Here is a 24,112-nt window from a genome sequence, read left to right on the forward strand (position 1 = left end):
AGACATTGATTTCTGCTCCAAGGCTCATTCACACCATAGCACTAGCACACACATAATCTCCATGTGTTTTGTAACTTGCATTGCAATGTACTGCAGTGGATTTTTTTTACTATCCTTTTGCTTTGAAATGCAATGCTGTTACAGTGCACTATGCAAAAAATCATGCTACACCAGTGCTGTGTGAACTGAAATCATAGGGCAAAAGACTTCTTCTTTTTTATTTTTGGATATGTGCCTTTTTAACAATACTATGAAATGGCCATAATTTGTCTTCATGATGGTCTTGTTTGTTTTTTCTGCTGTTAAGTGTAAACCTTTCTCTAAATTTAACATTAAAGTCTGCAGTGAAAACTAAATAAAAATAAGCTACATTTCATGCCCCACAAAGTAAAAGTAAGGCTGCTTTCACACTGCGGTTTGGCCGCAGTGCAGTTGTCATGTGGGATCCTGCAGTTTCCTATAGCCTTTCTATTATGTGTTTTCTGAAAGTGCACCAAAAGTCCTGCATGCTGCATCTTTGGTGCACTTTCAGAAAATGCACCAAAAATGTGGGATATAATATTAAGTCTATGGGAAACTGCAGGTGCACCAAACAGCTTTTAACCTCTTTACGTTGTTGGTGTGTGGCTTAAAATAGATTTTTCTTGCAGGTCATGGGAACTAGAAAAACAAGGAAAACAGCTAAAAAATTATAGAGATATGTACCAGGCCTTGATGAGGTGGATTGGTGATACCAAACATAAGCAAGATGCCCTTGAGTCTAGCAAGCTCACAGATGCCAGCTCTGTCGCAAGATACGTAAACGAGCAAAAGGTATGTATCACTGCAGTACAACTAAAGTACAGGGTCACCCAGAACTCCTTGGATGTACCATAATGAAATGACATCCTTTTCCTATATATAATGTAGTAGGTTAATTTTTATTGAAAACATGTCTTATATACATTACTGTTTTCATGTTTTGTTTTGTTTTTTTATAACAGAATTTGAATATAGAAATACAAGGCAAGAGAGATAATCTCGAAGAAGTTGTAAAGACGGCAGATCAGTGTGCATCGGGCATCAAGGTAAGTTAAGGCCAAAGCTGGCATATTTTGTAGTACTTGGCAAATACATTTGAGAGATGTTTACACTAGAAAACAGGAAACCAAGTTCAAATATGTAATTATAATCCAAAGTTGTTAGCCATATGGGCATTAAACTAAGGTACTTCATTTTACCTGGTTAGACTTTAGGGTAATTAGTCCTGTCCTATTGAGTGTTTTTTGTTTTTTTTTGCTTTTGCTCATGTGACTATATTTAATGTGCAGTACTGCACATAAGACTATATATTTAATTTTAATTTTTGTATATTGAATAACCAGCATATTAACTGTATTGAGTTGGGCTAATATTCGAGAATGTTGCTTGAATTAGGTTTTTACTTAAGTTAGGTTTCCCACCTCCTCTTAAAGCGGCAGATTGCATTACATTATGAAAGTAAATTCCCTGTTTTGATGCATTGGCTTAATTTTGTTTTCACCTCCAGGATTATGAGCTACAACTGGCATCTTACAGCTCTGGACTGGAAACCCTACTTAACATCCCAATAAAAAGGACCATGGTTCAATCACCATCTTCAATTTTAATGCAAGAAGTGCGTGCACCAATTGATTTTGTATATTTTAAACCTTTTTTAATCATTTCTAGGACTGGTAAAAGCAGTATCTTTGAATATATTTGTTAAAATGAATGCAGTTAATGTAAAAGAACACTATTTACCAGTTCTGCTGCCTGCCCTGCAGATCTGTGCTCTACTACTGCCAAAGAAACCTTGGCATCCACCATACACTTCTGGGTGTGTCAAATGCAAGGTTCCCTGCTGTGTGCAGTGGTTCCTTCCACCAACCCATATGTCACTACTGTGTCCTGTAGTGACATATGGGTTGGTGGAAGAGAGCAGAGCGGACAGTGGGAACAGGTATCTAACACTCCTGGAAGTGTTGGATACTGAAGATATTTCAGGCAGGGGTAGCTCTGCAACATTGCAAAGATTGGTAGCACAGGCCTAAGGACTCATAAGTGTTAACTGTTCCTTTTATAGGCACTGCATTGTTTTATTGTTTTTTCCTTTTTTTTTTTTTGGGGAGTGATAATCACTTTAGTTACAGTAGTAGTTTGCAATGTGGTGTTGAATGGCTGTGAACACTAAACATTCTAGTAAATCCACACAAGGGCTCCGATTTCATAAAGCGGCTGAACATTTATGGCATAATAAAAATGTTCTTGCAAACATTTTCAGTTGTGGTAATAACACTTGATTAATCGAGGAGAGAAACCTTTGAAGCAATAATAAAGCTCAAAGTTTTTCAAGGTAAAAACTTTGAGTTTTAAGGCATGAATGTTTTCCTAGGAAATTTTAATACCTGAATAGCACAACTTTATCACTGGGTTTCAAAAAAGAGTTCTGAAATTGCTTTTGCTTTTCACCGGCTGCAATCAGAAAGCTATAAAGGGTCAATGTTTTCTTAAGAATTTGAGTTATTTCCACACAGCCACCATTTATATTAACACTAGTTCAACTAGTTGATCTTTTAGGCATCATTCACACTGGGACTGCCGAACCTGCATTTATATGCGTTTAGAGGACATTTCAACGTGAATATAAATGCACGCAATCATTTTTCAGTGGTGCCATTCACGCAGAGTTTACATTGTTTTAGGTGCAGTTTAGACACGTTTAGAGAAAATAGAATTCTGTGCGTCCATGATCTGATTAGACACTCTGAAGGCAGCTAAACGCATGTAAACTGGCTTTAGAGCAGGAACCTCAGAAAAAAGTGATTTTGGAGGTATGAAAGTTGTTTAAAGTTTCCAGATGACTTCTCCTGCATTTCGCACAGCTAAATCCAGGAGTGCCAGTGTTGGAGGCAGTGCAAGGGTTAATTGCTCTTTGGTTTAGGATAGTGATGGTTAACCTTGGCACCCCAGGTGTTTTGGAACTACATTTCCCATGATGCTTATGCACTTTGCAGTGTAACTGACCATCATGGAAAATGTAGTTCCAAAACATCTGGGGTGCTAAGGTTCACCATCACTGGTCTAGGAAAAGCAATTTTTACTTACCCGAACCTCTAGCACAGGGATATGCAATTAGTGGACCTCCCTATAGCCCCTGACCTAGCGCAGTGTGTGTTTGAACCTAATTGTACTTTAAGCATTCCATATCCCACAATGTGTAAGAGTATCATTACATTACTAAGGCACTCACTTTGCATTGTGAGAGATGGGTTGGGGGGGAGGGTACCAAGTACAGACTTGCGCTAAAGGAGTTTGTGTGTGCGTGTATATATACTGTGTATATGTACAGTATCTCACAAAAGTGAGTACACCCCTCACATTTTTGTACATTTTTTATTATATCTTTTCATGTGACAACACTGAAAAAATGACACTTTGCTACAGTGTACAGTAGTGAGTGTACAGCTTGTATAACAGTGTAAATTTGCTGTCCTCTCAAAAAAACTCAACACACAGCCATTAATATCTAAACTGCTGACAACAAAGTGAGTACACCCCTAAGTGAAAATGTCAAAATTGGGCCCAAAGTGTCAATATTTTGTGTGGCCATCATTATTTTCCAGCTCTACCCTAACCCTCTTGGGCACCAGAGTTCACCAGAGCTTCACAGGTTGCCACTGGAGTCCTCTTCAACTCCTCCATCATGGAGCTGGTGGATGTTAGAGACCTTGTGCCACCTTCCATTTGAGGCTGCCCCACAGATGCTCAAAAGGGTTTAGGTCTGGAGACATGCTTAGCCAATCCATTACCTTAACCCTCAGCTTCTTTATCAAGGTAGTGGTCGTCTTGGAAGTGTGTTTGGGGTCGTTATGTTGGAATACTGCCTTGCGGCCCAGTCTCCGAAGGGAGGGGGATCATGCTCTGCTTCAGTATGTCACAATACATGTTGGCATTCATGGTTCCCTCAATAAACTGTAGCTCCCCAGTGCCGGCAGCACTCATGCAGCCCCAGACCATGACACTCCCAACACCATGCTTGACTGTAGGCAAGACACACTTGTCTTTGTACTCCTCACTTGGTTGCCACCACACATGCTTGACACCATCTGAACCAAATAAGTTTATCTTGGTCTCATCATACCACAGGACATGGTTCCAGTAATCCATGTCATTAGTCTGCTTGTCTTTAGCAAACTGTTTGTGGGCTTTCTTGTGCATCATCTTTAGAAGAGGCCTCCTTCTGGGACGATAGCCATGCAGACCAATTTGATGCAGTGTACTGTGTATGATATGAGCACTGACAGGCTGACCCCCCCCCCCCCCCACCCCTTCAACCTCTGCAGCAATGCTGGGAGCACTCATACGTCTGTTTCCCCAAGACGACCTCTGGATATGACGCTGAGCACGTGCACTCAGCTTCTTTGGTCGACCATGGCGAGGCCTATTCTAAGTGGAACCTGTCCTGGTAAATGGCTGTATGGTTCTGGCCATCGTGCTGCAGCTCAGCTTCAGGGTCTTGGCATTCTTCTTATAGCTTAGGCCATCTATATATAGAGCAACAATTATTTTTTTTCAGATCCTCAGAGTTCTTTGCCATGAGGTGCCATGTTGAACTTCCAGTGACCGATATGAGAGAGTGAGAGCAATAACGTCAAATTTAAAACACCTGCTCCCCATTCACACCTGAGACCTTGTAACGCTAACGAGTCACATGACACTGGGGAGGGAAAATGGCTAATTGGGGCAATTTGGACATTTTCACTTAGGGGTGTAGTCACTTTTGTTGCCAATGGTTTAGACATTAATGGTTGTGTGTTGAGTTATTTTGAGGGGACAGCAAATTTACACTGTTATACAAGCTGTACATTCACTACTTTACATTGTAGCAAAGTGTCATTTCTTCAGTGTTAACACATGAAAAGATATAATAAAATATTTACAAAACTGTGAGGGGGTGTACTCACTTTTGTGAGATACCGTATGTATGTATGTATGTATGTATGTATGTATGTGTGTGTGTGTATGTATGTGTATATATATATATATATATATATATATATATATATATATATATATATATATATATATATATATATATATATATATATATATATATATATTTATTTATTCATCTTAGCAGCAGTTATTCTTGTAGACATATGGCCTTGAAAATATATTAAAAAAATTATTATATATATATGTATATTTTTTTTATTTCTTTAGTCTGCTGAAGCCCAGGCCCGCTACATAGAGCTCCTCACCAGAGGAAATGATTACTACAGACTTCTACATGAAATGTCAAAGAGCATGGAGGACCTGAAGGTAATTTACCTACATAAAACCATAATCTCTAAACTCCTGGGACTAATGGCAACATACTGTAGATCAGCAAGTATAATCCCTTTTCACAAGCACAAAAATAGTATTTTAGATCATTAATTTGAGTAGCTTGGCAGTGCACCAGAAGGCACTATTTTTTCAATGCAGCACACCACAACGTAGGTGTGTTGGAGGTCATGGAGATGCACCAATGCACATAATGTGTTGCTGTAATACACTTGTTACAGCAACACATTAGTGTAAATGGGCCATTAAAACTGCAGAGAAAAGGGACGTTTGCTATAGAATCCATTACCCTCATTCTTGTATGGACTTGTCCAAGTGCAACCCTGCTATATATAATATTTACAGAACATATTACAGTGCTGAACACACATGCATTTCTGGATATTCTGATACTGTGATAGCCAACTAAACCAGTGCTTTCGGGATAATCACCAATTTGGACAGATCATCTGCTTCAACATAATCAAACTACCCCCATTGTTTCAGTTGTTTGTTATCAATAGATACTACAGACTTTTAAAGCACTACTTGTGATTTTGGAACCCATGTTTGTTGACCTCCTAAACGCATGCCTTTAAAAACACATGAAATGACTGCATATGTTTAGTTTTCTACATAGAAAAAAAAAAACTACTTAAGCTGGCTATACACAGCTCAAATTTTGGCCGATTCCTGCTGAAAGAGTCGGGTGGAAAATTGTGAGCCATACAGTGACTGCATTCTATCAGATTCAGTCACTCTTTTGGGGTATTTAAGCAGCCATGCGTTTTTTGAGACTGCTTGCATACATTAGCTGGCAGCAGAGTTTCATCCATTCACCCTGTTTAGTGTGGATGAAAAACCTATTAAATTTCTCTTGTTCACACTGTGGGATAATTGAGAACAATCTGTGTATGGCTAGCCATAAAGGAGAAGTATAGCCAAAGCTATCTTCCCCATACTTCTCCTGTAGGTCACAGGAGTGCAGTTCATTCTGCATTCCTGTGACCCATTTTCAGCCGCCAGCAGGCTAAAGTCCGCTGTTGGCTGACGTCACTCAGCCGGTCCAAGATAAAAAAAAATCCACCCAGAACCCTGGATCAGCACCTGGCTCAGCCTCTCGGTGTTCCGCCGAGAGCCTGAGCCGGAGACCGGCAGTCTTGACTCTCTGCTTGGAGCGGAGGGGGAGAACTGAGCGATCAGCGATGTTTGATCACTCAGTTCTCACTGCAGACCAGGCGGGGAACAGATGTAGCACCTAGGCGAGTATTAAATTTTTATTTTTTTTTATTTCTCCATACTTCTTTTAAGCTGGCACAGAACGAAATTTGTCCAGTTGACTTCTGTCACAGAAACATGCTGGAAAATTTTCTGAAGATCAGAGGCTGGCGAGTATTAATACTAATAGTCTGCAGCTACTGAGAAGTGTATTCTGACAGCAGTGGGTGCCTCTGTCAGAATACAATGTCTCGGTGGGGGTAAGGCTCCTTCCACCATGTTTGTGTGGATGGAGAAACCTGTTTTCATTTAGCCCACTGGATGAACAAAAATAAAAACTAACCCTATATGACCAGCCTTACAAGTACTCATTCTTAATTGTATATTTTTTAGATTCCTTTCCTTTGAAACCATGAAATGATTGTCTTATCTTATCTTCATTTTTTTCCAGATGAAAAACACCAGGATTGAGCTACTTGAGGAAGAACTTCGACTTGTCAGAGATTCAAACAGTGACAATTCGCAGAAGAACAAATTTCTTGATCAGAACCTACAAAAGTACCAAATAGAATGCTCAGAATATAAATCAAGACTTCTCCTTTTAGAGGACATGAAGAGGAAAGCTGAAATGGAAGGGTCTTCTGCTAAACAGAATGTTGAGAAATGTTATAGTCAGATAACAGAATTAAATGAGAAGATAACAAGGCTTACCTATGAGATTGATGATGAGAAACGTAGGAGAAAAGCCCTGGAGGACAGATGTGAGCTTCAAAAGAATGAATTTGATCAGATACAGCAAAGAAGGCAAGGTGAATTAGAAGGTGCCAACCGTCATAAAATAGAAACTGACAAGACAATCAAAGAGAAGGAATACGAGATAGAAAAACTAAAACTTCTGCTTCAAGATGAAGGCCAAAGAAAGAGGGAATATGAGAGTGAGCTGTCAAAGGTAAGGAAGCAATATAGTGAGGAAGTTAGTAGTTTGAGGAACAAGTATGAATCTGAGATAAACATTACGAAGACTACCATACAGCAAATTACTGTTCAGAAAGAAGAAGACACTTATGATCTCAGATCTCAGCTCGAGAAATTATCCAGAGAAAATCGTGACCTCACACAAGAAATTACCAGACTTAATGAGACCATTGTCCAAACAAATGAGCAGCGTAGAAAGGCAGAAGAAGATGTTTTCCAACAAAAGGCTTCAGGGTCTGAGCTCTCTCAAAGAAAGCAGCAATTGGAAATGGAGTTACAAAAAATAATCCGTGTTAATTCGGAGGAGATAACCGGGTACAAGAGGTCATTAGAAGAGGCCAGTAGGACAATTCAGGACAGAAACAACGAGCTTGACAAGCTAAAGTATCAACTTCAAGAGGAAGCTGCACGTCAGAGACAATATGAAAACGAGCTTATAAAGGTAAGAAACAATTATGATGAACAGATTATAAATTTAAGGAACAAGTACGAGACAGAAATTAATATTACAAAAACCACCATCCACGAGATAACTGTACAAAAAGAAGATAACATCAGCAGCTTGGGTGACCAAATTGATAATTTAACAAGAGACAAACGGGATTTGTTAACTGAAGTCAACAGACTAAAGACCTCTCTCACACAAATAACAAACAATCTTAAAAAAACAGAAGATGATGCTCACCAGCATAAATCCTTTGTATCAGAACTCACTCAGAAAAGGCAACAGCTTGAAACTGAAATGAGACAACTTAGCCTTTTAAAGACCGAAGAACAGCAAAAACACAAGAAATCTCTTGATGATGCTGCCAAAACAATTCAGGAGCGCAACAAGGAAATTGAACGTCTAAAAAAGCTTCTGGAGGTTGAAACAGACCAAAGGAAAAAACTTGGGGAGGAGCATATTAAATTACAGAGATCCCAGTTTGACTTGCAGAAAGTCAACAGCACTGCCACAGAGACAATAAGCAAACTGAAGATACAGGAACAAGAGCTAATAAGACTTAAAATAGATTTTGAAAAACTGTCAACAGAAAAACAAGGAAAAGAAAATGAGGTCAACAGACTTCAAGTCAATCTGAAAGACCTACAGACACAAAAGCATAAACTAGAGGAGGAAATAAATCGGCAAAAGAGAATTGCTTCAGATGAGCATACAAAAAATAAAAAGCTAGAAGAGGAGCTGGAGGCACTTCGAAGAACTAACAGTGAACAACTGAAAAAGATTACTACTCTGACCCAGCAAATAGAACAAATTACTATTATTAAAAAGCAAACAGAAGATGACTTGCACCAGCAAAGGGAATCTTTAGATGGTCAACTGAGAGACCAACAAAGAAATATTGATGAGCTGAGTAAACTCGTAGTTGAGGTGGAAAGTCTACGCCGTCAGCTACATGTAGAACAAGAAAACTTGCGCCAAGCTCATATCAGAAATGAGCACTTGCAAAAAACCATTGAAGAGAGAAACAAAAGTTTGAATGAAAGCAAAATAGAAATAGAAAGACTGCAGTCAATCACAGAAAATTTGACTAAAGAGCACCTAAGGCTGGAAGAGGAGCTGCGCTATATTCGACTGGAAAATGAAGAAGTCAAAAAATGTAAAGATGAAGTGGATGGTGAAAAAAATGCAACTATTACTGAATTAAAGAACCAGCTACAAATCAGCAACAAGCGATCCCTCGAGCTTCAGGGCCTTATTAATGAGTTGCAGAAAGAAAGGCAAAATTTGAGACAGGAAATTGAAAAATTCCAAAAGCAAGCACTAGAGGTATTCAGATAAATTTCCTTAATTTGTCTTCAGATTAATCAGTAAATTCCCTGACCTATATAATCTGTTACTAACAGAGCCAGATTTATATCTGAGGTAGTACACATTTATTTACAAGTGCTTTGAGGACAAGGGCACCTGAGTTAAGTTCAATGTAGTACATTATTGGCACATACCTGTTTGCCATCCTGATATAATATCAGGTACTAATCATCTTAAACAAATCTATCCCAATATCAGATCAAATCTGTTTATTAAATGACTAGCAATTGTTAGCAGTTGCAAAAGTGAAACAAGACCAATGGGAATATGAAATTTTAAATCTGGCTCCGATTTACTAACATGTCATGATAAATGTATAATTCAGTGGGTACCTTAGAAAGTAACTCATATAGACTTACTGTATATCTGAAAATATTACATTATTCTTTTACTGGTGTTAACAGTTCACTTTATTTAATAGGGGCATTATGTTTTAATGCTTGGTTTATGCACTTTGAACAGGATTACATTGTAATATCAAATAATGGCAGCTATAACCTTTATATATGTATGTATACATTATATAGACTAATCTTACAAATATAATGCAGATGAGATTAAAAAAAAAAAATGACGCTTTTACATTATTTATACTACCAATATTCTGCACAATATATAAAGATCAAAACAATATTTTGCTTTCAATATGAAATATACGAACATTGTAATCCTTTTTATCATCTATCCTTGTATGTGTTGTGATTTGATTAGTTAATTTTTTACTCATTTGTTTTAATCATATGCATGGTCTGTCAATTGTTGGTAAAGTCCAATGTCTGTTTTCATTAAATGTTGTCCTTCAGAGTTTGTAATTTTTATTCTTTTTTTTATCATTTTTGGTTACGTTGCTAATAAATTACTAATCCTACTACTAGAATAAAAGAGTTTTAAAGCCTCAGTGAATAGCTGAAAATAATTTTTCTGTTTCTGAAAAAGGACAAAATACGAACCACTGAATAATAATTTAATTGTACAGAAAAGAATATAGCCCTAGAAGGAGGTTGTGTATTCTACAAAAAAGTGATGGTGTTATTGGGGGAATGCATGTTTGTGTTTGGAAGCTATGTTAAAAATGTCACTAGCTGAACCATTAAATGTTTACAAATAAAGTTGTAGGTTGGATCAATAAACATTTTCATATTTTTTTTGTCTTTGATCTAGGCAACTAGTAAGATACAGGAATCAAGTAGTAAATACTCAGAAGTCTTCCAAGAAAAAGAAAGCCTTCTTATGAAACTAAAACTCCTTGAACAAGACAAGATGAGGCTTCAGCGTCTGGAAGAGGAACTTAGTCGTGCAAAGGCAGCACTAGATGCTGAATCACGGAACAAGCAACGTCTAGAAGATGAGAAGCAACAGATTCGAAATGACTTTAATCAGTGGAAGAGTCAGTATACCCGTAAGGAGGAGGATGTAAAGAGGTTTGAAAGTGAGTGGGAGAGAAGTGAAAGAGACAAGGCATCATTTAAAATTGAAATTGAAAGATTGCAGGCAGAGATAAGGTCAATTGAAGAGAAGTACAAGCGTAAGATAGAGGAGACTCATCGAACTAGCCAAGCTGATTTTGAAGCACAGAGACTGGCATTGCAAAGGGAAATGGAAAATCTTAAGAGACGTCCTTCTGGTTCCAGCAGACAGACACAGACTGATGAAGACATGTCAATCGATCCATCAAAATTTGTTTTTGATGGACTGAGGAAAAAGATTACAGCTCATCAGCTTCTTGAATGCCAAATAATAACAAAGTCAACATTTGAAAAATTAATAAAAGGACAAAAGACGCTTGAAGAGGTAGCTACTGATATTGAGCCCTACCTGAAAGGTGCCGGTGCAATTGCAGGTGTCTCTGTTACACCTAAAGAGAAGTATACATTTGTGGAAGCCAAGCGGAAAAAGCTTATTTCACCTGAAAGTGCAATAATGCTCTTAGAAGCTCAAGCTGCAACAGGAGGTATAATAGATCTGCAGAGAAATGAAAAGCTGACGGTAGATAACGCTGTTGCTAGGGATCTCATTGATTTTCCAGACAGAGAGGCCATTTATACAGCAGAAAAAGCTGTCACTGGTTTTAAAGATCCTTTTTCTGGAAAGACCGTGTGTGTTGCAGAAGCAATTAAGAATAAGTTGATCAGCCGAGATATTGGATTGCGGCTCTTAGAAGCCCAGTTGGCAGCAGGTGGAATTGTTGACCCAGTGAACAGTGTCTTTGTATCCGTTGAAGTTGCATTATCGCGAGGCTTGATTGACAGGGATTTGAATCGATTAATAAATGATACCAGTGATGAGGCAAAGAAATTCATTGAACCTGTCACCAAGAAAAATGTCAGTTATGCACAACTTAGACAGAAGTGCAGAGTAGAACCTCATACAGGATTGCTTTTGTTGCCTGTAATGAAGAAAAGTCTTTCATTCCAAGGTATTAGACATCAAGTGCCCCTGAATGAATTAGTAGAGTCTGGCATTATTCGCTCTACCACAGTAGATGAACTAGAATCTGGTCAGATATCTGTCGAAGAAGTCAGTGAAAGAATTAAAGATTTCCTGCAGGGATCAAGTTGCATAGCTGGAATCTATAATGAAGCTACAAAGGAAAAATTAGGAATATATGATGCAATGAAAAAGGGTTTGTTGAGGCCTGGAACAACACTTGAACTACTGGAAGCTCAAGCAGCTACTGGATTCATAGTGGATCCAGTAAATAATCTAAGGCTGCCAGTGGAAGAAGCCTATAGAAGAGGTCTTGTTGGAATTGAATTCAAGGAAAAGCTTCTGTCTGCAGAAAGAGCCGTTACTGGCTACAAGGACCCAGAAACTGGGAATATAATATCACTCTTTCAAGCTATGAACAAGGAGCTAATTGAGAAAGGACATGGAATCCGCTTGCTGGAAGCCCAAATTGCCACAGGTGGAATCATTGATCCTAAAGCAAGTCACCGTTTACCAGTGGATGTTGCTTACAAACGTGGGTTCTTTAATAAAGAAATGAATGCAATTCTTTCTGATCCAGATGATGATACCAAAGGCTTTTTTGACCCCAACACAGAAGAAAATTTGACATACCTACAACTAAAAGAAAGGTGCATTGTTGATTCACAAACCAATCTTTGTCTACTGCCTCTAAAAGAAAAGAAAAAGTTGGTACAAGCATCACAAAAGAAGACCTCCAGGAAGCGCAGAGTAGTCATAGTTGACCCAGACACAAACCGAGAAATGACAGTACAAGAAGCATATAACAAAGGGCTTATTGATTATGAAACCTTTATTGAGCTTTCAGATCAGGAATGCGAATGGGAAGAAATAACTACTACAGGTTCAGATGGTTCAACAAGAGTTGTCCTGGTTGACCGAAAAACAGGAAACCAGTATGATATCCAAGAGGCTATTGATTTAGGTACAATCAGCAAGAGCAATTTTGAACAGTATCGTGCTGGTACACTAAGCCTTACTCAGTTTGCAGATATGATCTCCAATAGAAACCTTAATGATGATGTGTTATTTACCTCTAGGCAAGATTCTGTTTCATCTCTTTCATCCCTGTCCTCACCCACATTTCGAACTGGTTCATGGTCTAAAAGTGGTTCATTTTCAGACACTTTAGAAGAAACCACACCTATTGCAGCAATATTTGATACTGAAAACTATGAAAAAATATCAATATCAGAAGGTATCAAACGTGGCATTGTAGATACAATTACTGGACAACGCTTACTGGAAGCACAAGTTTGCACTGGAGGAATTATTAACCCAAATTCTGGGCAGAGAATTTCCTTGCAAGATGCAGTTTCTCAAGGCATAATAGATCAGGATATGTCAGCCAGGCTAAAGCAAGCTCAGAAGGCCTACACAGGCTTTGATGGAGTAAGAGGACAAAAAAAATTATCTGCCGCAGAAGCCATGAAGGTAAACTGGTTGCCTTATGAAGCTGGACAGCGTTTTCTTGAGTTTCAGTACTTAACAGGAGGCCTTTTTGATCCAGAAACACAATCAAGGGTAACCACAGAGGAGGCTATTCGTAAAGGCATGATTGATGGTCGAGCCGCTCAGAAACTGCGAGACATAAGCAACTACCCAAAAATTCTGACATGCCCAAAAACAAAACTGAAAATCTCTTACAAAGATGCCGTAGATCGATGCATGGTTGAAGACATAACAGGTTTGCGAATGCTTGAAGCTGCTTCAGTGTCTTCTAAAGGCATAAGCAGTCCCTACAATGTTTCCTCAGCCCCAGGATCACGATCAGGATCCCGCCCTGGATCACGCAGTGGATCTCGAAGAGGAAGTTTTGATGCTACAGGTTCATCTGCTGCTTCTTCTTACAGCTATTCCTTCCAGTCTGTTAGCAGTAGCTCTCTTGGTAACTAGGTGGCAACTTGATTTGTCTTTAAAAAAAATAAAAAATTCATGGTAAAATTACATGTTTTACTATGTTCCCATTTTGAAAAATTGTAAAATGTGCACTGACTATGGGAACAATTTTTGTTTCAATATGGAGAGCTTTGTATTTTTTTTCTAAATTCTCCATTAGCAAAGTGGTTTAAATATTTGTATGTGTTTAGCAAATCTGTAGGGGGCAAAACAATATTTGTATTGTAGGTAAGAATTGCTGTGCCTTTTTTCTATGAACTCTAGTCTTGTAAAAGAATTGGTACTGAATAGTTCCTTTCTATTGCTGTAGTCTCCGAAATGCTGACATTAGGAAAAAAGTATTGCATTCTAAAATGGTAAAGGCTTTATTATTATATTTTAACATAGACCTGTTTGTTATTAAAAAGTAGCTCTTTATATGCAATATTTCACTTTGTGGTGCTTTTGGATTTGCATCTTTTTATACTTTTTCTTTGCTTGTTAAAATGTGCTGGCAATAAAGTTTAAAGCTTTAAATTGTTTTGATCTTTGCTTACATTTTTGGTCCTATCTCCAGGCACAAAAACTTTCATATTCCTCAGTAGCCACAAAGGATCTACATCCATCTTGCTTGCACCAAATGCTTTTTACATTATCACTGTACTGTAAACTAACCTATGCAGAGAGCAGAGCTGTGGGAGAGACACAGCAGGTACGTCCACTACAGGCTGCCTGGAGTAAACTATGGGCAGATACAAGACCATTCACCCTGCACAAGGATAGAGAGCAGCAGTGACTGGTCTTTATTTCAGGAAGCTGCACAAAACAAACTTTCACACTGGATTAGTGCACAGATCTGAAGAAAAAAATACACAAAGCCCACCAAGATTTAAGTAAGAATACACATGCCTCATGTATTTAAAGCTTAAGCCCCAAAAAGCAAATACTAATTTATTTTAGCAAGCATACCATTGTTATATTATTTAGAAAATGCATTCTAATACAATTGATCTATATCACTGTATGGCAGAGAAACATTCTGCAGAACAAAAAGACCAACTCACAATCCCCAAAGAATGTTGCATTGTTAAGTTGAAATCACACTGATATGGATACACTCATATTAAAGGATAAAAGTTTATTTTTTGGACATGTTACACCTGTATTTAATGTTTAACACGTCCAGCTTCCCCCAACCTCACCCCCCACCCCTTCCCTGTGACAGTGAGTGGGGGTGGTTCTCCCCCACAGCCACTGTCACATTTTAAAATTGGCTGTGCGAGGCTCCACCTGCATCATATATTCACAGGGACCTGTGAATTAATGAACTACAAGCCTCATCTGCCACTGCAGAAGACAGATTTTTAGTTTCAGTGCTGCACTCATAGTCCATTCAACTCCCCCTCAGCTTTCAAACTCAAACCCTGTACAGAGGTACTAGCAGAAAGCTAGAAGGAGAGTGTGTGCAGGAGCCTGACATTGCTCCGACCGGTCCACTGATTGCGGGTGCAATACTTTGCAGGCTCCTGTAGGAAAAAACAATGAATTTACTTTTTTTTTTTCTTAACCTGCAAAAAATATGTGCATTTATTTTTTTAAGGTACTAAGGTGAACTTAGCCTTTAAATCCTATTGGGCCTCTTTCTAGGATTACTAGGAGTAAGCAACCTATGGTAAACAATTCAACTTTGAACTAGAACATGACAATTGGAATGCAACAGTTTTAATCTGATTTAAAGGGTTAGTTCACCTTTTATCAAAAAGCTTTCTAAGCAGAGAAGGGGTGTCTGTGGATAAAAATAATCTATGCAGCTTTGAAAGTTGAATAATGCTCTTCTTGCTTTAGGTGTAGGCTAATAACTTACCTCATGGAGTCTGACCTAAAAAAACTCCTACGACAACATTGAGAGGCCCAGCTATTACTATTCATCTTCACCATCACAGGCGTGACCTCTCAAATACTGATCTCAGAGCTACTACATCACGGGAGAGAGTGCATATGAGGAGGTTTGAATCAGAGAAAAAGCTCACTCTTGTGAAGGTGAACATAATAGCTGGGCCTGTCATGTAACTGGTTATAGAGCCTGACGTGAAGAGGAAGGCCTCTCTTACAGCTCCGGAACCACTGGGTGTGCAACAGTGGCCGTGGGAGCTGTCATTTTATTTACACAGAAACCTGACATTTTAACAGGGGTGTGTAGACTTTTTATATCCATGGTAGGTAGCCGATGCACAACCGCCACAAACCAGAAGGCAGAGGCAACTGACAGCGGACAGAGCTGGCTGGTAGCAGGCTGGCAACAGGATGTAGGTGCTACTGGTCAGGAGGCAAAGTAGAAGACTAGATGAGCAGGATGCAGGGTCAGACATTCTGGGTCGGTAGCAGACAGTCAGGTCAGGCATAAACGGCATGCAGAAAAATTTTCAGGACACAGGCCAAGGTCCGCAATTGTGTGGCGGATCAGGCAAAGGGAGTAGACGAGCAGAGTCCAGGTACAAGCCGAGGTCAGAGGCAGGCCGGGGTCAGGAAACAGAAGTCAGGCACAGGAACAGGCCACCGAGTACACAGTACGTTGTGGATCAAACAGCAATGAGCCAGTGCAGCAGCCATGTTTAAATATCCAGTTTGGCATCAGCATTAGTGACACATACCCGCCGGGCATGTGTGTGCCTATACGAATGCCGGCGCACATCTGCTCTGACATTTGCTGGCCTGGGTATGCGTGCACATGCGCTTATGAACGTTATCTGCCCTATGGGCAAGCCTTCCCTGACATTGCCCCTGCCCTACAGGTAGCTTCCAGATGCCCACCTGGTTCCTCTTCTGTGGATGACGGCGGAAGAATGCATAAATCTATTCTACAGCATGCTCATTGTGTTCAGGCTTTCAAGAATTCTCCTCGGGGTCATATCCTTTCCATTTAATCAAGAATAGAATCTGGCCCCTTCTTCTGCAGTCCAGAATGGCCAATGGCCTTTACCTCGAGCTCTTCATCCCCATTGATAATCACGGAAACAGGTGGCCCCGATTTCTCCAACCAGGAAACTGATGCTGCAAGCTTCAGCAAGGATACATGAAGCACGGAGTTGATTTTTAAAGATACTGGCAACGTCCATTCATAAGATACATCATCAATTTTTCTTCTTACCGGAAATGGTACCAAAAATTTAGGTGCCAACTTCTTTGAAGAAAAGGCCAGCTTCAGATTTGTCGTAGCCAAACTCTATCTCCCGGCTGCAGGATAAGCTCCCCCCTTCTCTGCTTATCAAATTCCCTCTTATTATTTACTTGTGCCTTAATCACTGCTTCCTGACACAACTTATTCTTGTGAATGAACAAAAACCAGAGTGTTTTGGACAGCCGGAACCGAGGACTCGGGAAAAAGATCAGGTAAAAAGGATGAAAGCCATAATTGGCAAAAAAACGGAGACTACTTAGTGGCTGAATAGCTGCAGTTGCTATAAGGGAATACTGCGAAGGTAGAAGTGGCACACAATCCTCTTGGACAAAGGAGGTAAAGCTTTGAATGTACTGTTTAAGGATTTGATTCATCCTTTCTGTTGCCCATTGGACTGTGGGTGATAGGCTGAAGACAGTGACAGTTCAAATTTCAAGGTTCCACACAAGGCTTTCGGAAACCTTGATGTAAATAGGACGCCTCAATCCGAGACAATATTTGCGGGAATCCCATGGAGTCTGACAATTTCTTTGATAAAAACCCAGGCAGTCTCCATGGCAGAAGGTGTGCCTTTCAGGGGCAAGAAGTGGCCCATTTTGGAATATCGATCCACCACAACAAAGATATCTGTACAACCCTCAGGCTTTATTTTGGTACTCTTTCTTCATATACAGATGGCACAGGTATTTACAATCTTGCAATCCTTGCAATCCTAGATCAGGCCACCAGAATGTGCACTGCACGTGTTTCAGTCTTATGAATTCTGAAGTGACCTGCCAAAGAATAATCATGACATAACCCCAGGACTGCTACCTGAACATTTCCTGGGAAAAAGATTTGATCTCTTCTCCACAACAGTCGATCTTTTGTTTGCGGAGTGACCCCAGGAGGACTGGGAGTACCTTGAGAGGCTTGCCTTAATTGTAACAGGAAATCAGTTTGTAACAGTAGGAAATTCCCTTCAGGCAGGATGGTATCTGGAACCAGTGTTTCTTTACGATAATCAGACATACTTGACAGAGTGTCAGGCTTGACATCCTTCTACCCTGGGCTGTAGGCATGATGAATCTTCAGAAGAAAAGTGCCCATCTAGCTTGGTGTGGTTTCAGGCATTTAGCAGTTCTTAAGTGTTCAAGGTTTTTGTGATCTGTGTAGACTAATACCGGATGAGCTGCTCCTAACAGGTACCACAGTTGGAGAGCTGCCTGCAAGGAGCTCCCGATCCCCCTCATCATAGTTATTTTTTGCCAAGGAAAGCTTCTGTGAAAAGAATGCTACTGGGTGGACACCTTCTTAGGCTGGTTTCACATTTATGCAAATTGGATGTGTTTTTAATGGCATCCAATTCGCATAACATGTGAATGTGACAGTTTTTCAATAGTCGGTTCGCACATATGTGAGGTGGCCACAGTGCGGTTTTGAAAAGGGTCCTGTGTGTTCTTTGGGGCTGGTCCAGGTAAAAATTTGCACCTGAACTGGTGAACAGAAATGCACAGGACTCCGGCCTGCAAACTGCAGCTGCATATATGTGAACCAAGCCTCAGGCCTGGTTGTTGAGACAAAACCGCACCGACTGCGTTTTCTGATGTCCACCACCATAATGTAAGGCAGGGTAGTATCTGGGTGGTTAAAGACAGGGGCTGATGTAAAGAGTCCCTTTAGCATCATGGAAATCGTTAGTAAACAAAGCTGTGCCCTTATCTAAAGCCACTCGGGAAACTTTCACCAAGTTTGATAAAGTGTGGGGTGGTTGGCTATCCTCCTCCGGACACAGTTTCAGACTGATATTGGTGCACTTAGTATTTTTTCATGTTATACATACACCTTTTGGGCAAATATGTATAAAGGGGGGTTAGATCATACTTCCTGCCTGTTTACTACCGTACAAGTTTCTCCTGTTGCTGCCATTTATTATATATTACCAGACATTTTTGATGGGGGGGGGGGGGGTAGGTGGGATGGCTCATAATGTATATCCTTGTATTACTGTTGGGGGGGGTGACACTTTAATTGATCACTGGTTAAAATTGCGTCAGTGGAGACCCTGAAGTTGGTATGTCATTGCTGAGGCTGTTGTACTTTTTTTCTTTTTATTCACCTGTACTTTTTATAGAATTACAACTAATTTTTACTGCCGTTTTATAGTTGTAAATGATTCAATAAAAAGAGTTTTGCAGAAAAAGTCCCTTTTTAACACCTCAAAAGCAGCTTTTGCCTCAGGGGCCCAGCAGAATTGAGTACCCTGCTTTGTCAATTGCGTGATTGGGGTAATAATAGCGGAAAAATGATTGATAAATTTGCGATAGTTCGCAAAACCCACAAACTACTTAACACCGTTTTTGTCTGTTGGTGCAGGCTAGACCAAAATAGCAGAGACCTTTTGTGGATCCATCCTAATTCCTTCAGTGGAAATAATTAGTCCCAAAAACGGAATACTCCGCAGCTAGAACTCACACTTTTTGGGTTTAGCATAGAGTCCATGTTGTTGGAGCCGACAGGGAACTTAACGTGTCCCTGGTGCACTTCAAGCGAAACAGAGAAGATCAGAATATCGTCCAGGTGGATTATGACCATGATGTCTAAGAAGTCTCTAAGAATATCATTGATGAAATGTAGCCAGTGCGTTACATACAGTAAGCTGAAAGGCATGACAAGGTACTCAATGTGGCCGAAATGGGTACGGAATGCAATCTTCCATTCATTCCCTTCCTGGATGCAGACTAGGTTGTAGTATAGGGAATATTATTCCTGCGCTACCAAGGAGAGGTGGTGAGGGTAATTTTAGATAGGGAAAAGCAGCCTGCACCGAATAGGGTCCAGCCTTAGACCCTGGTGTTAATATTAACTGACAAATGGGGATGGTGCTGCGCTAATCCTGAAATAAGCTGCAATATCTAGGTGTACTAGGATATCCTGGGTTGGGGAGCTTGCTTCCTGCCTACACTGGGGCATAGGATGGTGATCTAGATCATAATGAAGAGTATAGCACTATGTGAACGTGCAAGCAATATGTGCATAGAAAATAATAAAAAAATAATAAAAAGTACTAAACGGTGGAGCCCACCAAAAACAGTGTACATATATATCTCAGTTTAGATAAAACATAAAATCATAGTGAAGTCTCCAATCAAACAATAAAATAAAACAATAAAAATTCTTGCAATAAGATAGTGATTGCCACTGAGATAATTAATACTAATACAAAGTGCTGTGAACTGATATCTAGGAATTAATATACAATCAGCCTTGATTAATATATATAAATGGATGGTTAAAAACTCAACAACTTAAAAGCTAAAAATTGCCAAATCATACAGTGTTACATTGAATGTCCAAAGTGATCTTCATAACTGTGCATCATGCAATATAGTGTCCAGCGCCAGCAGGGGGTGCTCAAACTTGAAATAACAAAGTTCAATACAAGTGACTTAGTGCAACATAAAAGAGCAGCTTCAATGCTTCATTTAGTGCTACATAGACAATTAAAACGTGCAGATGGCAGCTGGATTAAAAATCTTTTTGTTCAGAAGAGTGGTGAATGTGAAGTGTATAGCAGGACCTTCTCCATGCAACAATCCTCTAGTGGTAGATAATGGCCCCTTACCTCACTATACTGAGGTTACAGCATAGACCAGACAGCACTTGTGGTGTCTCCTGTGCAGGGGGGTCCTAGGTAATGGACTGTCATTAATCAGACCTCAGATCAAACCAACATGGCGGCAGCAAGCCAAGTGCTCACATCTGAAGGCCAAAGGCCTTCACTATGATTTTATGTTTTATCTAAACTGAGATATATATGTACACTGTTTTTGGTGGGATCCACCGTTTAGTACTTTTTATTATTTTTTTATTATTTTCTATGCACATATTGCTTGCACGTTCACATAGTGCTATACTCTTCATTATGATCTAGATCACCATCCTATGCCCCAGTGTAGGCAGGAAGCAAGCTCCCCAACCCAGGACATCCTAGTACAGACTAGGTTGTAGGCCCCTCTTAAATCCTGCTTGGCAAAGATGGTTGCAGATCTAAACCTATGACAGAATTCAGGGGATAATGATTTTTTACTGTGATTTTTATTTAATTCTCGATTGTTCACACATGGCCGAAGGGTATGTTGTTTTTATTTTTTTCTCCCACAAAGAATATTCCCGTACTGGCTGGCAAAGTGGAAGGATGAATAAACCCCTTCTGAAGCTTCTCATCAATGTTCAATATTCCTTTAGTGCCCCAAGTTCATGCTCCAGACAGGGAAAAAATTAGTCCAAAAAGAAATTTTGGCCCCAGGGAGTAGCTTAATGGGGCAATCATAGGCCCTATGTGGAGGGAGAGCATCTGCCCTACGCATGCTAAAAATGTACATGTATTCGTAGGTAAGTTCCTGGTGCAATTCAATATCTGAGTCAATGCATAGCAGAGTAGCAGATGGCACAGATGACCCCAACATGCAATGTTCTTGGCAGTATGGCATCTGGATTTTAATCCTCCCGGAATTCCAGTCGATTTGCGGGATATGGGCCAGCTGCAGGCTCCAGAATCAAAAATTACGGTCACCAAGACGACTCTTCCCAGGATCTGAAATGAGATGGGAAGAGCTATATGAGCTGAGCTGGAAGAAGAGATAGACACTTGCGATGCTTGGCAGGGCAGGAGTGCACGTAGTGACCAGCCTATCCACAGTACAGGCAGCAGTTATTCTGTCAACATTGTTGGCGTTCCTCAGGGGACAGCAAAGAACGCATCAGGAAAAGTTGTCTGGGCTCTGGTGCCTCAGATGCAGGTATGGCAGGTGCAGGGTTAGGATAACCATGAACCCTAGGCATCATCCACACAGGACGGGACTGTTTTTCGACTTCTCCAGTCTCAGTTCACATAGGCGTGATCGATCTGGATCAAAAGACTGATCAGGGCTTCCAGCGAAATTGGCACTCCAACCTGAGCTTGTTCATCCTTCAGGGCTTCTGAAAGGCCTAGGTGAAATTGATGTCTGAGCTATGTCGTTGCAGTTGGTGTCTGTGCTCCAGCATGTAAAGTTACCAACCTGGTCCTTGACCACTCTGCGGCCTTGCTGGAGTGCATGAAGAGCAGCCTTTGATATGGTGGTTCACTGTGGGTCGTTGTATAGTTGGGCTATGGCGTCAAAGAAGGATGCCATGGTATGTAGTTGTGCGATGTTCTCTTCTAACAGTCGATGAGCCTAGGTCTGAGGTTTGCCTTGGAGCAGAGAGATAATAAATCCCACCTTAGTGGATTCCTAATGGAAAGGCAGCGGTTGCATAGTGAAGTAGAGCTGACATGCGTTATGGAAGGCTCTGAACTTAATCCAGTGACTGGAAAATCTCTCAGGAGTAGGTACCCTGGGTTTGGGAGGTAACCCCACCATTACAGGATTGGCAGAAGACTGAGCAGCAGCAAAAGAGGAAGTAGCAGCGGCAGAAGAATTTGCAAATGTAGCCAGGGACTGCACATGTTCCTCCAGATGAACATAGTCTTCATGCAGGGTCTTGACTGCTTGTGTGAGGGCCGCAAAATGCTGATCTCATCCAGTAGGGAAGCCCCTCTCGCAGGCACAGACATGGCTGTTTGATACTGTCGTGTACCTGGCTATAGAGCCTGGCGTGAAGAGGAAGGCCTCTTACAGCTCCGCTCAGGAATCACTGGGAGTGAGACAGTGGCTGTGGGAGCCCAGTGAGGTATGAGTAAGTCCAGTAGTTCTGCATAGGTAGGTAGCCAATGCTCCACTGTAATGAACCAGAAGACAGAGGACAGATACAGCAGGCCCAGAGCTGGCTGGTAGCGGACTGGCAGGTAGTAGCCTGGCTTGGCAACAAGATTCAGGTGCTAGAGGAGGCAGCAACGACTAGATGGAAACATACTGGTCAGGAGGAAAAAAAGCAGACTGGATGAGCAGGATGCATTGTCAGATTGGTAGCAGACAGTCAGATCAGTCCTAAGCGGCAGGCAGAAAAGTAGTCATGACACAGGCCGAGGTCATCGACGGTGAGGCGCATCAGGCAAAGACAAGACTAGAGTACGCATCTATGGGAATGTAAAACCCACCTAAAGCAGGTTAATTGCAGGTCAGAGGGAGATCAACTGTAGGAGATATTGAATATATATATATATATATATATATATATATATATATATATAATTTGATAACTGTGCAATCCTAAATATGAAAGAAATATTTGACAAAAATATAGTCCACATAAATATTAAAATTAGTCCATAGGTGCTCATGTGTAGAATTGTGAATATCCGTGCTTTTTCTACAGTATGTTCTCTCACAACAACTGAAAAATCAAGCCTCTTACCAGAAGGGATGGATCCCAAATTATAAGGATCAAAACACGCTTGGTTGTAATTGAGACCAACCTCTATGTTCCACTCCTTTAGCTCTTCGCCTGGATATGGAAATACTTCTGATAAACTCCCAGCTCCACTGATAATCCTGCTGCGTGCGCTCCAGCACTAGGAGATATTAAGAAGGGAGAAACTTCATGATGCAGTATGTAAACGAGCATTTGTTGAACAAATTCCCATTGCACTTGACAGAAAAAATGAAGAAACCGGATACGTTACCTCGTAAGAGGCATTGACTGGGAACGGAGGCTATCCTGAGACGTCGTTCACCACGTATTATATACTTGAATAGGCAGCAGAGACACCGGAAGTATTGAAAAACAACTCATACTCCTCCGGTGTCACCTGAATATTGAATCCCGACCTTCAACATCCTTATTTTTATACACATATTTTAAATACAATGAGAAATATATATGAAGAATTAATTAGATCCTCTAATTCTTAAACAACGACAAAAATTAACATTTTTTAAAAAAATAAATTTTCTACAAAATTCATATTCTATTTCAATAAATAAAATTATCTAAACCTAAACATAATTATATATTACTAATCATTTACATGTATGAATTCATATATTCAATGAAATTATGAATATGACTGATATGAAATTTATAAAATAAGCTAAATTAAAATAACCCAAGGCTTATTATATCAATCAAGCATGCCCCAATCTGTTCACTACCATAAAATTGCTAAATTACACAAATATCCAAAAAAAAGGTAAACAGCATGCGCCATGCTTGGCGCTCGAAGTTCACCCAGCTGTGTTAGAAAAGCGAATGAATATTGGCTTTCCTAACACTGAGCCGCCTCTCCGCCAATCATGTGCTTGGGTCTGTTACCTAATTGGCTGAAATGACAGGCGCTGTGATTGCGTCCAATCATA

The 24,112-nt window shown here is 40.2% G+C and overlaps 1 protein-coding gene across 3 annotated transcripts in view; it reads left to right on the forward strand.

Moving 5' to 3' along the window:
• Window positions 1–14,212, forward strand: part of DSP (desmoplakin) — an 80,535-nt gene extending 66,323 nt beyond the window's left edge. The window contains exons 19-24 of one of the 3 annotated variants that reach the window (XM_073631015.1): window positions 651–813; window positions 984–1,067; window positions 1,529–1,636; window positions 5,224–5,322; window positions 6,995–9,289; window positions 10,493–14,212. In XM_073631015.1, coding sequence (XP_073487116.1) covers window positions 651–813; window positions 984–1,067; window positions 1,529–1,636; window positions 5,224–5,322; window positions 6,995–9,289; window positions 10,493–13,693 — 5,950 coding nt within the window. In that variant the 3' untranslated portion in view covers window positions 13,694–14,212. The remainder of the gene's footprint in view (window positions 1–650; window positions 814–983; window positions 1,068–1,528; window positions 1,637–5,223; window positions 5,323–6,994; window positions 9,290–10,492) is intronic. The other 2 variants (XM_073631016.1, XM_073631017.1) reach the window with 2 other exon arrangements.
• The last annotated feature ends 9,900 nt before the right edge of the window (window positions 14,213–24,112 follow it).

The sequence above is a fragment of the Aquarana catesbeiana genome, linkage group LG05 (genome assembly GCF_042186555.1).
Source record: "Aquarana catesbeiana isolate 2022-GZ linkage group LG05, ASM4218655v1, whole genome shotgun sequence".
In the NCBI taxonomy this organism is placed as follows: domain Eukaryota; kingdom Metazoa; phylum Chordata; class Amphibia; order Anura; family Ranidae; genus Aquarana; species Aquarana catesbeiana.